A 15,991-nucleotide genomic window follows, 5' to 3' on the forward strand; every position below is an offset into this window, starting at 1 on the left:
AAAATTCTCTTGCAGGAATTGGAAGGGTTTTTTTTTAACTTACGAAAATTTGTCAGTGTCTTAGTGTGGATTTCTCCTAATAAATATTCTTCTGTGCAGTTTTGACAAATATTCACATTTTTGCAAGTAATTTCCTCTAACGCAACACATTTTTGTGTTACTTTAACTAATATTTGACTTTTGATACGATGCAAACTTTCCCCTAATGTATGCATTTTGTATATGTCATTTGATTGGAGAACTGCATTGCAAAATCTGGAGAAAAACAAATTTCAAAGGGGAGCTGTGTTTCAGTTTGCATGTTGGTTTGACAAGCACAAATTGGGTAGTTTCTTATTAAAATGCCAATAGAAGTGAATTTCTCCCCCATCCTTGTGTGATGGCTACTGTCTTGGATGACTTTAAAAAGGCTTTAGACAAATTAAAATGGAGGGTAAGGTTATCAATGGCTATTTGCCACAATGGCTGTGTACTACCTTCAGCATACTGTGGGAGCACAAGTGCTAGTGCCCTCTGCTTACATGCTTCCCACAGGCATCTGGTTAATCGCCATGGCAACCGTCACTGTGAGAGCAGTGCTCTCCTTCTGTTCTGAACAATACAGTAAATCTGTTGTTGCTTGTTTGTCTTGTCTGCCTTTCAACAAAAGGAAATATTTTTGATTTATTTAGCAGAACAGAAAAAGGCGATTAACCAGAAACCATAATGCTGTATCGTTTATGTACAAATGTCCCAACACTTTGCCTGTAAAGATAAACTAGTGAAAAACTTGTATTACCAGTTTAGCAAATAAGTGAAACTTCTGGCAGTTTACCTGCTTTTCTGTGCAATTTCATCACTGAAGCAACTCCTACTCCTCCCATCCTCGGAACTTACTGAAATTTCAGTGGTTGTTGGAAATTTGTTGTCTTCAGGCTAAACCGTTTTGCAAAAGAGTGGGCATTGCCAGAAACATATTTGACCTGAAACTGACAGTAAGCTAACATAAAAGCGGGGAGGGAAACTCTGCCAGTTCACTTGGGCGGCAGATACTTTTTGCTCATTTTTGAATAGTCTGACATTAATAAGCCAGCATAGTTTGTGCCCTGTGTTGGTTGCTCATGCATTTTTTTTTTAAATTGAAGGAGTTCATCCTAAGCATTTCCTCTACTGCTAAAAAATATGACCTTAGGCAATGAATTGTCACTAGCTAGCAATCTGTGAGTTTATTCATTCATTCATTTATTCATTCATTCATTCCTGCCTTTCCAAACTGGTGGATTCAATTTCTCAGGATTCATTCTGACAACAGAGTTATTTGAAGCTCAGCTATTTTTGCAAACTGAGGCTTGTTTCTGGTGCCCCGGGAAATAAGGCACTGTAATTAGATGACTTCAAAATGTTGCCACACTCCACATTAGAATTATACTCATGTGTGAATGGTTCTCTAGCAGCTATCTCGGAACTCCTATGAATTCTCGTACTGCATACTTAGAAGTGAAAGTGTGAAGTGCTGGTAGTACCCACACAGGTAGTAGCAAAACATCTCTGTAAGGAAAAAGTCAATGTACCCTCTTAGTTTTCTTGACACTGTTTTCAAAAAGAAGAAGTTACATTTAATATTAATTTGCATAGTGAGATTGCTCAAACCCATAGCTTGTTGGTTAGGAACATAATGCCACTTTATACTGAATCAGAACTTTGGTCCACCTAGCACAGTATTGTCTACATTGGCTGACAGTCGTTCTCCAGGATTCCAGGCAGGGGACATTTCTACCAGGGATTGCATCTGAGATTGCAGGTTGCCATACATCTGGAATTTTCTGGACATACCCTGAATACTGTTGCCGGAAGCAGTGTCTGAGCGGAAATTGGGAAAATGTCGGGAAAATCTGGACAAATGGCAACACATGTCAGCAATGCTGTTTGGGGTGTGTTTTTACTTTTAAAAAAAAGTTCCAAAACATCCATTTTTCTATTTTGCCCAAAAAGCTCAACAACTTTGCAAAAAAAACAAAAAACCCTCACTAACTTTTGTTTCAGTTTTTGAAATATGGCACCACTAAATATGGCACCTACTTGCAAAACAGATGCTTCTGCTACTGAGCTTTAATCCTTCCTTAGTTTTGCTGTGATAGCAGACTATGGTTTAGCTTATAACAGGAACTCATCAATTAAGCCCTGTGTGAGAGAGGGGTGGTGAGGAAGGGGGAGCCCTTGAGCCAGTTACTTGTTAAAATTCCTCAAATCTATAATCTGGAAGATTGTTCGAAAACATCCATAGTCTTGAATTAGTTTCTCTGGTAAGAAATGGCTCTTTTGTTAGAAAGCAATGGCAGAGCAGATGTACTCAGTAACAATAATGACACCACTGACGAGACAAACACTTTCATGATGATGCATGGGAACGCTAACTCCAAACTGCATTGTTTAGCTAATGCATGCTTTCACTCCAGTAAAGTGCAGTGTCACATAACTGAAAGTAAATCGAAGAGATCATAGTTTAGAAAATATGACAAAGTTGAAAACTTAAAGCTGCATTATGCAGTAATATCCTTTGAGAGATAAATAATTGATCCAAAGGACTACGTCTGTGTTATTATATGTTTATTAGGTATACTTTTTCCTTTGGTTGGCAAACGAAATCAAAAACTTGCTAAGCCAACATTTGCTTGGGGACATGTGTGTTTCATCAGTGTAACCATATGTTTTGAGCATGTGCTGCTTAAGAAAAAAGAGTACAATGAGATGATACATTGACCTATTTTGGCGATTCAACAAGGAAAATTTCAGTGGGTTGTATCCAATGCTTTGGAGTACATCCATTCAAATCCATGAACCTAAGCTAGTCATGCTCATTAAATTCAGTGGGCCTACTCTGTGTAGGACTAGCATTGGATACAACCCAATGTCATACTTGCTTTCAAGGCTTTTCTTCACTATAAGTGTATTGCACAAAAAAATGTGCATTAGTTTCTCATTTGATCTAATCAGATTTCATATCCCCCCTCAGCTTCTCCACTGGACTATTTCAGCTTCTGAGTAGCAAAAGCACAATATGCTCAGTCTAAAATATTAATTGCTATTGTCATTTCTGTGTATAATTGAGTTACTTGAATGTCACAGGCATGTAGAATATTTTATATCTATTGTAATACTTTGGAAAGTATGCCATCCCCTGCAGTACAATTCTAGTGTAGGAGTGCTCTTTTAACTATGTAGATTTTTGAAACAAATCACAATCAGGATTTGCCTTCTCTGTTTCCCTGGCATATAGCCCATAGTCTTGTTGAGTGTATGTGTGTGTACACACACATATTTTTAAAACATTTACCTTTCACTACGCTAGAGCATATATCTATTACTGTTTTTAGAGGAGCAAGGAGCACTATTTAGTCTATGTTTAAAATAGAACAATTCTTTCTTTTCACAAGAAGGCCGTTCCTATCCTTTACACATACTGACAGGATATTATGCTGTTCTCATTGAAACGGTTTATAATGCAAAGACTAAGGGCTTAACGTATATACTTGAGTATAAGCCGACCCAAATATAAGCCGAGGCACCTAATTTTACCACAAAAACTGGGAAAACTTATTGACTTGAGTATAAGCTGAGGGTGGGAAATGCAGCAGCTACTGGTAAATTTCAAAAATAAAAATAGAATGCACCTACCGATTGCAGCCTACAATACTGGATTCCAGCAACCATTTCCTTTTTGTATTTTTGTATTTTGTATAACCTTTCTAAGGGTACAATCCTATTCCTACTTACCTGGGAGTAAGCCTCTCTGGACTCAATAAGACTTAATTCTTATGGACATGTATGAGATTGCAGTATTGCAGTGTAAAAGTACATGCAGAAATAAAAGTGAAGTCTATATTATTTTCAGGTTCCTGATGCTAATTTATCAAACCTAAAAGGTTTTAATGGGGAGGCAGACTTGGAAATAAAACATAGCTTGTTGAACAGAAATTCTAAAAAGGCAATGAACCTGGAATATAGGTAAAGCAAATTACCATGGGATATAAGCAAGTCCATCAATAAATGGAAATGACAGAAACATAATTCTTCAAACAGTTCAGAGTTTCCAAATATTCCAAAATATGAAATAACCTAAAACCATTTTTGCAGGGGGGGGGGATCAATGGGGGGCGACAAGAAATTTTCCACACCGGGTACCACCTAACCTTCCTACACCTCTGAAGTGGGGTACTTTTTTAACTGAATATTTTGTTCCATTTGTGATTTATTCAGAGCACATTTAAGTTTATCTTCCCATACTCAGGTGTTTGGTGCCTGAATAAGTGCATGAAGTTTCTGTGTGTAGGTCAGAACATGTGGGCTACTCCTTACCCTTGTTCCAGCCATGACTTGCTTCTGCTGCATATTTGGTAGGGAGCCAGTATGGGTACAGATGTATATATGTAGGGCTATTCCATAAGGGTGGGGATACCGACTGTCCAGGATTCTCATCTTCATAGAATGTCACTGAACCTGCAGCATCAGGAATGTGGCCGGTGTTTTTGTTGGTATACAGGGAATGGGTCTAACCTGTGTGTTCTTGTTTGGCATCCATGTCTAGCAGATATATGAATAGGCTTCTGTCTGTCTTTTAGACCATAGACCTTTAGCACCAAGGATGGCCCAGCATTTTTAGCTGACAATCATTTTTTGCTTTGTTGGGGTTGTCTGGTTGTTTCCCACCATCTCCTGGCTCCTTCTTTGAGAGACCCAGTCCTCAGAAGTATCACCTCTCCTGATATGCCTAGGATTAAACCAAATGAATGAGAGCCATGGGAGAAATTTTGTGAGACTGGAATAAACAACACGAGACACTCCATATTTCCTAAATAAAAACTATGGATTTGTTACAAACTGTCCTGAAAATCAAGGCCAAACACCTAGACTGGTGCAATACCAAAATGTTGAACATTTTATCTCAGTTTGCCTTTGGAACCTTGCTCCCTCCTGAGCCTATGAGATGATGAGGCAGGTATGAACTACTGCCTAAAAGCAGAGTGTATATATGATTTATTGAGGGTGGCATCTGATTATGTCATAGTCAGAGAAGACCCATTAAAATAATGACTAACTTAAACACATTAATTTCATTGGGTATATTCTGAGTATTGCTAAGTCACATGCTGCCCTTTATCACAGTGCTGTTAAAACTGCAGTAAATAGCTGAACACAGTAGCGTTGACATTCTTCCATAAATCGCTGCTGCTAAAAATGTAGTAAGGCACAATAGGGAATTTGAAACAGAGCAAATGGGAATGGGAATATGTCTGACGTGATACACAATGTGTAGCTTCCAACCCTATATTGTAATCTGACCTCGCTAAACATGAACATATGCAGTCTACAAAGATGATAATGTTGGGAAGTTATAAGATTATAATTTAAATAGCAGTATCTAAACGCAAATAGTCTCAGTCTATACATGAATAATTTCTATATAGTTATTTTTCTTTGTGCAGTTTTTTCTAGATCACTCTAAGGCAACTGTCTGGAGCATAGTGTAAAATGTCTGGGCCAAAGAACGCCATCATTTCACATTGTTTAAGAAGTAAAGGGTTTGCTTTGTTGCACAGATAGCTGTGCAGGTGTACAAAGCTCTTTCAGAATGAGCTGGAGTGATGTAGTGTGTGAATTATAATTCTGAAAGGCAAATGAAAAACATATGTAGCCAAACTACAGTCTGTGGGTGGCTTTGAGGTAAGTATATGATGTTAACAGCTAGATTCAAATATGGTCATGATGGGAATGTTAATATGTATGGAAAGACTGATCATATATTTGTCCTATAGTGCAAGTATGTGATGGAGTCATCTGCAATTGAAAGTTAGCTAGATTCATTAAAAACATTTTTTTTTTTTTTTTACAATACCACATCTTGGAAAAAGAGATGCAAGGACCTCTTGAGGGAATTTTCTTCAGTCTCAGAACCAGGCACAGCAGTTAAAATCCTCTTAAAAATTTAGGTGCATGTTTTCTCTTCCTACTTTCTATTTCTGATCACCCAGCAAGAGCAAAAGTGACATGGAAAGGTTGAAAGTTTACTTTGAAAGAGCAAACAATTTGTGTATTTGACAAAACTTACTACCTTTATCATTTAACAATCTCACTGATACCTCCTGGCTAGGCTTTGCTTTGGATGTATTTAAATGCATTTTTATATTTTGTTTTATTTCTTCAGTAATTGGTTCTTTGGATTCCTTCCTCAATTGTTTTACTATCAATTTACACTGGCTTTGTCAGAGTGTATGCTCTCCTTCACCCCAATTTACACCAGTTGTAAAGGTAAGGGACCCCTGACAGTTAAGTCCAGTCACGAACGACTCTGGGGTTGCGCCGCTCATCTCGCTTTACTGGCTGAGGGAGCTGGCGTTTGTCCGCAGACAGTTTTCCCGGGTCATGTGGCCAGCATAACTAAGCCGCTTCTGGCGAATCCAGAGCAGCACACGGAAACACCGTTTACCTTCCTGCCGGAGCGGTACCTATTTATCTACTTGCAGTTTGACATGTTTTTGAACTGCTAGGTTGGCAGGAGCTGGGACCGAGTAACGGGAGCTCACCCAGTCGCAGGGATTCAAACTGCTGACCTTCTGATCAGCAAACCTTAGGCTCAGTGGTTTAGACCACAGTGCCACCTGCGTCCCATACCAGTTGCTTATTTGTAAAAATATTTATTTCTGCCTTCTGTAGTTTTTGTTGACTACATTTAACCTCATTGTCATAATCTTGGACTTCTTTGCACCCTTTCTAATTTGTACTCCACCCAGAGGAAGGATCATTGTTGAACTGTTATTTTGAACAAATATAAATGAAAGCAAGAATGCTGCATTTTCTTTATAACAGGGTAATTTTGTGTATTTGTTTTGTGCCCAATGGAATGATTTATTATGTGACTCCACCCTGTGCTCCAAAAAGGAGGAAGGCTGGAGCAGAATGACATCAGACAAATAAAAATAAATAACTATAACTGCCCCCCCCATGTAATAGTTCTACATGTTTCTATTCTTCCTTGGGTGCAGTGCTAAATAATGCAGCTCCAGCAGCAGCTATAGAGTACTGAAGACAAGGGAGTATCTTTGGTTGAATATTGCTCCCTTATTAGAAGGTCTGGGGCCTTGAGAGTTGTGGATGGTGATGCTGGGGAGCAGGAAGAACTTAAAGCAGCCATTGCATTGTCCGAGAACTCAGTTTGAAGGCTGCCTCATTGTCTTTCTCTACTCTGTCAAATGTAAACCTCATTGAATTAGACCAGGGGTTGGCAACCTCTGGCCCATGGGCCGGATGCGGCCCACGGAGGCCGTTTAACTGTCCCATGAGCCGCCCGCTCACTGAGCCGCCTGCTTGGCAAGTCCCCCGCGCGCTGCCCTAAACCTGCACAGCACGGCGTGGGGACTCGCTGAGTGGTGCCGGAAATGGCATCTGCGCATGTCTGCGACGCTGAAAATGGTGTCTGCGCATGTCCGCGATGCTGGAAATCGCGTTTGCGCATGCCCAGCCGTTGAAAATCGCTTCTACACAGACGCAATTTTCGGCATCTGGACATGCGTAGATGCCATTTCCGGTGTCGCAGACATTGCATGTCGTGGACACGCATGTCCGGCCCGTGGACAACTGTCCGTGGTAATGATCCGGCCCATGGCTAGAAAACCTTGCCCACCCCTGAATTAGACTAATCACATCAATTGGCTTTGCAACATATTCTGGTTGATTAAGTTGTAGCTGCACAGAGTCAGTTACTGTTATTGGAAAGATATTTATAATCAAGTTGTATAATTTTGCCACTCAAAGGATTGTATTCGGTGCTTTCAGTCTATGGGTACAGTGTCACTTGTGGTAACAGAGGTCCATTTATAAATGCTGGGCAACAGAAGACTCCATCACAGCAGGTCGACTTGTGAAATAATTGTGCAACAGCCTGTATGTACATACAAATGACACTTTTCTGCTTGTGGAACCTTCTGCACAAGATCTGCCTGACTCCCTTCAATTTCATTCTTCATTGGATGTACAGTGGTACCTCTGGTTATGAACACTTCTGGTTATGAGCTCCGCTAACCCGGAAGTAGCTGCTCCTGGTTGTGAACTTTGCCTCAGGATGCAAACGGAAATCATGCACTGGAGGCCCCATTAGCGAAAGCATTCCTCGGGATAAGAACGGTTTCAGCTTAAGAACAGACCTCCGGAACGAATTCAGTTCGTAACCAGAGGTACCACTGTATACCCCATATTCTTAGACACATTTCTGTAAAGTCAAATGTAGACAGTAAAATGCAGGATGAAATGTGGTGTCTTGATTATCTCACCCATAATATATTTGCCTGGCCTTATTATTATTATTATTATTTTATTAAAATGTACCCCTACAACAATTGCTTAATCTACATTGAGTGCATTTTGTAACTATTTTGTCAGGGATAATAATAATAATAATAATATGTCTGCCATTTCCCTAAAGTGTAGAACTTTCCATATCCACAGAGAATTTTTTAATTTTTTGCGCAAGGGTGGGGTACAAGACCTTTCCCATTCTGATAGCTTCAGCATAGTGCTTATGAATGAATAGTATCTAGTGTGGGAGCTTTGGGTACAAATGGGCAATCTTAAATGTGTGTCTTTGTGATGCCTGTTTCATAGCTAATATCATAAAATAAAAATGCCCTAAGGCCTTGCCAGGCTATCTTTGAAAAGAGGTTCTTTCCTAAAGGGGTTTCTTCCTTTCTAAATAAATAAAGAGCAGAGTAACAATTGCCAGTTCACCGTCTGATCTCTAGAACTTCCTGTTAAGCCCAAAATATAGTGCAAGAAACATGCTTGGGCTGCTGTTTTAGAGACTTGATGATGTGATAGGAAGGATATGTGCAACATCAAAGAATGATCCTGTTATACTTCTGAAGCATGACTTCTGCAAGTCCAAGTGAAATAATGGGTGCTCATTTTTCTCTTGAATGTGGCAAGTTTAATAGCCTTGGATTGTTTTTCATTAGTGGTGTTCCAAAACTTTCCTTCATCGTACTTGCGGCATAGACGTATTGCGTGTCCATGTGCCTTTTTCATTATCCAGATTTTTCTTTCATTCTCAAAGCCTAGCTCCTATGTGATTCCCTGCTGGTTTATTTCAGGCCAAAGCTGAATAATTTGGAATTTGATCAAACTTACCAGCTAGACTCGGGTGGCAGACAAATGTTCCTTTTCTTTAGCATTGTGCTAAATGGGACGTTTGTTTTACTCCTAAAAACACAGCTAGTATTAGGAACACAGGCTTGTATTAGGAAAATAACAAACGCCAGGTCAGAACTAAAACAGAGTGATTTTCATTTCTGGCAAAACACCATTATTGCTGTTTTTGTTTCTTATAGCTTTTTATGGTGATCAGATATCTAATCTTTAATTGCCTTTCAATAAAGTAGGTGAAATAATTCTCTTTGGAGCAGCAGATGCACAGAAATTGGCGCCATATGTATGCAATTCACCTCACAGCACAACTTTTTATAAGCTTCCAGCAGCCATCCTTACTAACATTTCAGGCAGCAAATTCCAGAGAAGGCGTCATTTTCTTGAACCCAGACTCCATCTCTCTGTATTCTGAACAATGAGCATTGTACAGTGGTCCAAGGGGCCCTATTTGGAGTTTTTGCTTCAGGTGTGATAATGTTTGAAGTAGGGCAGCTTTTGTTAGGGCACACATACAATACGCAACTACAGTGGTTTGTTACATCACGGCTACTGCTTTGTTCTACCTCTGCTAACAGAGGCAATAGGCCTCTGAATACCAGTTGCTGGGAATCACAGGTGGGCAGAGTGTTGTTGTGCTCAGCAGCGGCGGAGGAAGCCTTTTGGCTGCCTGGGGCGGCAGCGCGGAGGCACCCCCCTGGGGGCGGGGGCATCGTGATGTCCCGACGTTGGACAGACTGTGCATGCGCAGAAATCCAGTTCATTTGGGCCGGTGCTGCTGCTCCTGTGGCGGCCGGGTAAGCCGCTGAGCAAGCGGCAGCTTAAGGGGCTGTCCCGTCCATCCGTAAAGCAGTACAGACGGGTGCCGAGCGGCGGGGCTTGGTTTGGGGAGGGGCCACCGAGTGTTACCCCCCTCCCCTGGAACCTGGGGCGCCCCGCCCCCTACGCTCTGCCCTTCCTACGCCACTGGTGCTCAGGTCATATTTGAGGTAATCTAACAGGCATTTGGGTAGCCACCGTGAGAACCAGATGGGCCATTGGCCTGATTCAACAAGCTATTCTTATGTTCTTATGTTATGAAGCAGAGTATGGAGCACAGTTCAATTCGGAACTATTATTTAAGAATACCAGATAAAGCATGTTCATGTTTGGGGAATTCCTAAACCCTTTATTGCCTGAAGAGGAAAACAAAGTGGCATGGATAGTTTCCAGAAGGGTAACTGTGTGAGTCTGCGGCAGCAAAAACAATGAAGTCTTCATGGCATCTTAAAGACTAACACATTTATTATGGCATAAGCTTTCCTGGACATGAGTCAGTGAATGCTTATGCCATAATAGATTTGTTAGTCTGCACAGTGCCACAAAGACTTTCTGTTGGAATTGATAGATATATTGAACACACGCCATATTTCCATAAACTGCCTTTGAAACACCCTAACTCCGAAGCTTCCTTTGCATGTAGCCTGAATGGTGTGGCTAGTTCCATCCTGGGCCTCCACTTACATGATACCTTTTACAGTGGCTTTGATTGCATAGCAAGCTGTACTCTACTGGCTCTTTACATGAACCTCAGCTGGTGTAGGAACAAAGTCAAGTAAGGTAGAAGTATTGATTTGTGTCTGGGATAAGTTGGAGCAGTCAGCCTCATGGGAGCCTTTTAGTGACACCTGATCTGGGTTTAAAGACTGCTCAAATGTGAGGGGAGCAATATTGTAATAGCCAGCCCTACCCACAACTGATACACATTTTTCTGAATGTCAGAAGTGAGCTCATATATGTGTAAGGGTGGGCATGTAGGCTCTTTTCAGGCTCTGTTCATGTCAGACAAAGATGCATAGGTCAGGGGATGGCAATGTAACACCCATTCATCCAACATGAATATGTTCATTCTACTCGGATCTAATGTCTGTAAATGGCTCATGTATGTCTGTACTGAAAAAGTTCTCTAATGTGTGAACATGAAACAGCTGTCACTCTTTTCAGGCTCATAGTTTTAATGACATTTAACAGTGTCTAGAAAAAGTCAACTCATAACAGAATTGAATGGTAGGTTTGAATGAGATCTCAGATGGCAAAATGGGAAGAGGCCAATGGCTAAGATTCCAAATGTAAAACTGACATTGTAATGGGCTATTTCGCGGGATTTGTACGAGGATAAATATCGTAATGCTCTTTGCACATTTACAACCAGATAATAATTTCACATTGGCTCCTGATGTTTACATTAACAAAATGCCTATTACCTATTAAAACTCCACTTGAATGAACTAGAGAGTAACTGAATACAACCTTGCTCAGCTTGTATTTAGATTGCATGTCAAGTCTTCCGCAAGGTATCATTTGATATATCTGTTAAACCAATTCTGTTTCTCTGTGAGGCAATTTCTTTCAAACAGACCCATAATAATAGCTATTTGAAAATTGAATCAGGTTGCAGATATATATGGTTTCGAGTACAGCTGCTGTTTAAACCATAATATCTTGGTTTAATACAAAACATGATGCAAGATGGATGTATAATAATTTATATACCATAGATAAAGAAAGGCTGTGTGAGAGATGCAGATAATATTTTTAAGAGAAGGTTGCTGAAACTTCCTTTTTCTTCATTCTATCAAGCATAATTATTTCTTTTGCTATATGAACTTACAACAAAACCAATGTTTTGTTATAATTGAATGGTCACATTTAATCAATAGAAAAAAGAGCAAATAACAAATCCTAAGCCAATGGAAGTTCTGTAGGGTGTCAGTAGGTCATATGAGCAGTTGGTGGTATGACCACCTGTCATTAAAAAAACAATAATTCTAACGAAGATAGCATTTTTATGTGGCAAACTGAATTTATTGTGTTATATACCCTCCAATTTAAAACTATACTGAAAGTCCACCTAGTCCAGCCTATCACATTCACTGTAGGCCAACCAACCACCTCTGACTTTATGTTTGTCATATGTTCCAAAGAAACTGTAATTCTCCAGTGCCCCAAAGGAAACTAAACCTAGTGGTAGTGCAATTTTTGAACCTACTCTCCTTTTAGGGAAGTAGAGAATACAAAATAATAGGGATTTGGTTCTTACCTGTGAATTTTGGCCAGGCAGTATGGAAGACTATGGTGTAACAATTCTGTTAGTTGCTAATAGTTGTATGAGCTCATCCCCTGTCTGATGTTTATTTGAATGTTCACTGGGAGTACAGAATTGAACCACCATGAAGGCTAATGCCCAGAGGAACAACATAGATGAAAAATTCTGGTTAAAAATAATAATCTTGGTCTCATAGCTATTTTGGAGTGGTCATTTGGTTTGCTGATGAATGTATTCTTCATGAAACTAGGCTTGAGCTCTGTGTGCTATTGGAAAATGAAGCCATCTTTGAAAAGGAGACTACAGAAGACTCTGAATCTTGTGCACCTCTTCTTTCCTATCAGAAGGTAATAAATGCCCTTTTATTTATCTTACACACACACACACACACACACACACACACACTCACAGAATAGGGAACACTTTTGATCTGAGGACCAGGGTGGGCATTTACTGAGGCTTACCTTCTAGCAAAGGACCCACTGATTTTCTCTGGAGCCCCCCAGATTTTGCTGTTTCTCCTCCTCCCTATTGCTGTCTGTTCACTCGTTCCTTTTAAGTAAGTGAGCAAGGAACAGCACTTTCCAGTCCCCTTATCCTCTCATGGTAAGTGGCTCTATGAATTAGGCCTAATGGAAGAAGGCAAGTGAAAGGGCTGTAGACACAGGAATGTGAAGGATATGGGTCCACTCAGAAAGGGACCCCACTCTGGGCATCTTGCCCAAAGCCCTGCCAAAACCTGACGCTGCCCCTGCTGGAGATCATACTGCTAGTTTTGAAACAAGTGGTTGGTAAATACTACATACATGTTATACAACCCCCCCTTCCCCTGCTTTCTGCTTGTAGCAGCCTAGCTTTATTGGTTATTCTATTCCCAGAGTGGAATTTTTTGCTGCAAAAGGCTGGTAAGAATGTGAGTGACTGTTTTTCCTGTGTTCAGATGTAACAATTTCAAAGTAGTGGAGCACTATAGTAGTGTTTCAAGCAATATTTCTAGGAAAATCCAGTTCCTACAAGAAAGATGTAGGGCTGATGATTATTGATTATTGAAATAGTTTATTCTGTGATTTTGGTGATTTTGATAATTTCTAGTTTTGTAATAAACCTGTAATGGAATATATTGTTGTATTTGTATCTGTTGTGAATCCATGCTGAGTTGGGGCATTGCAGAAAAGTAGAATATAAATCAATCCAGCATGAGTTGCCTCTCCCAGATCTCAATCTGCTGGAACCACCTGTTTTTGTTAGCATCTGTCTGTCTCAAGAGACAACGGAGTATGCTTCTGTAAGTCAAATCGCTGCATTAGTGACTTCCCTAGGGTGCAAGCCTGGCCAATGTGTATGGAGGTCCTGGGTTGCCTATACAACAAGACCCCCCTCTTGGTGTCACTGATGTGGTCCAAATGAAAGCAGAGCAATACAATACAGTTAGCACCAGTTTGGCTGCAGGAGTTGCTGGAAGGAGGCATACAAGGTGCCATCCTCCATTTTAAGGACTCCACTCCATATTTGTGTAGGGTTTACTCCTTAGTCTTTTCATCTCCCAAAGATCCACAAGACAGCAGAAGTTTAAGATCAGAGTTTTCCTTCTCCTAGATGGGCTACCCTCCCAGGGTAGGGAAGCTCTATCTGCTCTCACCTTGCACTACAGCATGTACAGAAACCATCACCTTGACCTGCTGAATTTAGATGTCTCCCCTCCCCCAGGACCTTTTCCCATAGGGTAAAGAACTTCAGTGAATTTTTCTGTGCTAATATGTTTCCTTGCTAGAAATTGAACCTGGTTGCATTGCACTGCACAAAATAATAGTGATGCATCTTGTCTATTGCAGATCAGAGTTGAAAAACTGCCTAATCAGCAACGGATGACCATGTTGTTGGGTCGCTGCACCACGGACCCTCAGTATCAGCAACGCTTCATCAATCTGGTAAGAGCGGAGCCAGCTCTGAAAACAAACATTTCCTCCACGAACAATGTGTTTGTTATATTTTCTCTTCTGTTTATGACGGCTCTGTCAGCTACACTGATTTACATAAACACTGCCAATCCCGGGACGCTACACTCTCAACAAAAGTAGCCAAGTACAAACAGCATTCCTGAGTTTTAATTCATATTATATAAACATAACAGATGTTGATACGATGAGCCAACAAGAAAATACAACAAAGGCAACCATTTCAAGGGGGTTTGCGATTAAAACACGTTCCAGATTGGCGAAAAGATCCAGTGTTAATGGAACAAATCATTTAAATGTCAGTTTTTGATGCCTATGGAATTGCAAAGACACAATGTATAGTGAAGCTCTTGAGTTTTCCCTGCTCTCAAACTTTAGCTCCAACAGCACAATGAAAAACTGTATTCCCATATATATTTTCACATTTCACTGCTGTGTTGGAAAGCTAAAGTGAGAGGCAGCTTTATTTGGATCTCTCATAAAGTGACTAGGAGAATAGCAGCAGCACTGTGTTGTCTGTGAATGACAATATTTCATTTATCAGTAGCTGGAGGACAGCCTAAGGACTGCCTCATGTCTTTCTACAAGCATTGTCTCCTACCTATGGCACACAAGCAGCAACCTCATTACCTTGTATTCTTAGAAATAGATTAATTTTATTCCCCCTTTTTGTTCTTTTGTTCTTTCTTTCTGCAAGCATCTGCTGTGGAATGCTGTAGGATGTCGTTAGGAGCAATGTAACAAAACCTCACTATAAAACGTATTTGGTTTAACAAAATGCCACATGCCTATCAAAACTACACAGAACTCCTGAACGTACCACTGGAGTTTAGCTTTAACTACCCTTCCCTGTATGATCTGTGTACATTCCTGTATCAATGTGAAATTCTAGTGAAGAATGAAACCACCATTATACCATGTTTTTTTCTTAAAGAAATAATTTGAATGTACAAGTGAGATAAAACAACAACAACCACTGTATTGTGTTCTTCTTTCATTTGGGAATTAAGATATGATAAGGTTACACCTGTTTTCTCTTAGTGTGTCCTTTACTTTATCTTGCAGGAGCCCTACATAAACAAATCTGCAGTGTCGGTTCAAGCCCATTTCTCACTGCAACGCACATACATCATATTTCGGTCTCTGGGCCTTCGGCACCTGACAGTTGTTGATTTGCAGAACCAGGTTGTTGGGATAATCACCAGAAAAGATCTGATATCTTTCCAGCTGGAAGAGAAGCTGGGACTCCAGCAGTCATCGAATCAGCTTCACTCTGATGATGAGCTTTTAGACTAGGAAGCAATCTGAACAGGGAATGTTCAGTTTAATTTCATAATGAACAAGTATGTATGTTGTTGTTTGAATTTGGTTGTGTGTGTATTACAGTGTATCCTCTGCATATCAAATTGATAAGCCTTGCCTAATTCTCCCAAATAGGTTATCCAGGCTTTGAGTTCATATAATCGGGATCTCATTCCTAACTCACACAGTTCTTTCTCATTCCAATCTCGGATAGGATATAATAATAGCATATAAGGTGCAAACAGAAATCATGTTTATAGATTTATGTATTGACTGATTTATTGCTTTATTTTGTGGAAATTTTTATATTGCAATGTTAATATCTTGTGTAAATCACATAGGGATGATGTGTCTTAAATGGTATAAACACATAATTAATAATTAAGTATTACTATCTAAAATCATAATAAGTGTGCTATTTCTTCCTTACAAGATGGTACTAAGGACCAAACTACATGCAACTTTTGTCACATACTGT

At 40.1% G+C, this 15,991-nt stretch overlaps 1 protein-coding gene across 2 annotated transcripts in view; it reads left to right on the plus strand.

The window, feature by feature from the left end:
- The window catches only part of LOC117049966 (chloride channel protein D-like), a 62,827-nt gene extending 47,192 nt beyond the window's left edge, over positions 1 to 15,635 (plus strand). For both annotated transcript variants that reach the window (XM_033155177.1, XM_033155178.1), the window contains exons 14-16: positions 12,507 to 12,603; positions 14,089 to 14,184; positions 15,277 to 15,635. In XM_033155177.1, the coding sequence (XP_033011068.1) occupies positions 12,507 to 12,603; positions 14,089 to 14,184; positions 15,277 to 15,507 (424 nt within the window). In that variant the 3' untranslated portion in view covers positions 15,508 to 15,635. The remainder of the gene's footprint in view (positions 1 to 12,506; positions 12,604 to 14,088; positions 14,185 to 15,276) is intronic.
- The last annotated feature ends 356 nt before the right edge of the window (positions 15,636 to 15,991 follow it).

Source organism: Lacerta agilis, chromosome 7, assembly GCF_009819535.1.
Source record: "Lacerta agilis isolate rLacAgi1 chromosome 7, rLacAgi1.pri, whole genome shotgun sequence".
In the NCBI taxonomy this organism is placed as follows: domain Eukaryota; kingdom Metazoa; phylum Chordata; class Lepidosauria; order Squamata; family Lacertidae; genus Lacerta; species Lacerta agilis.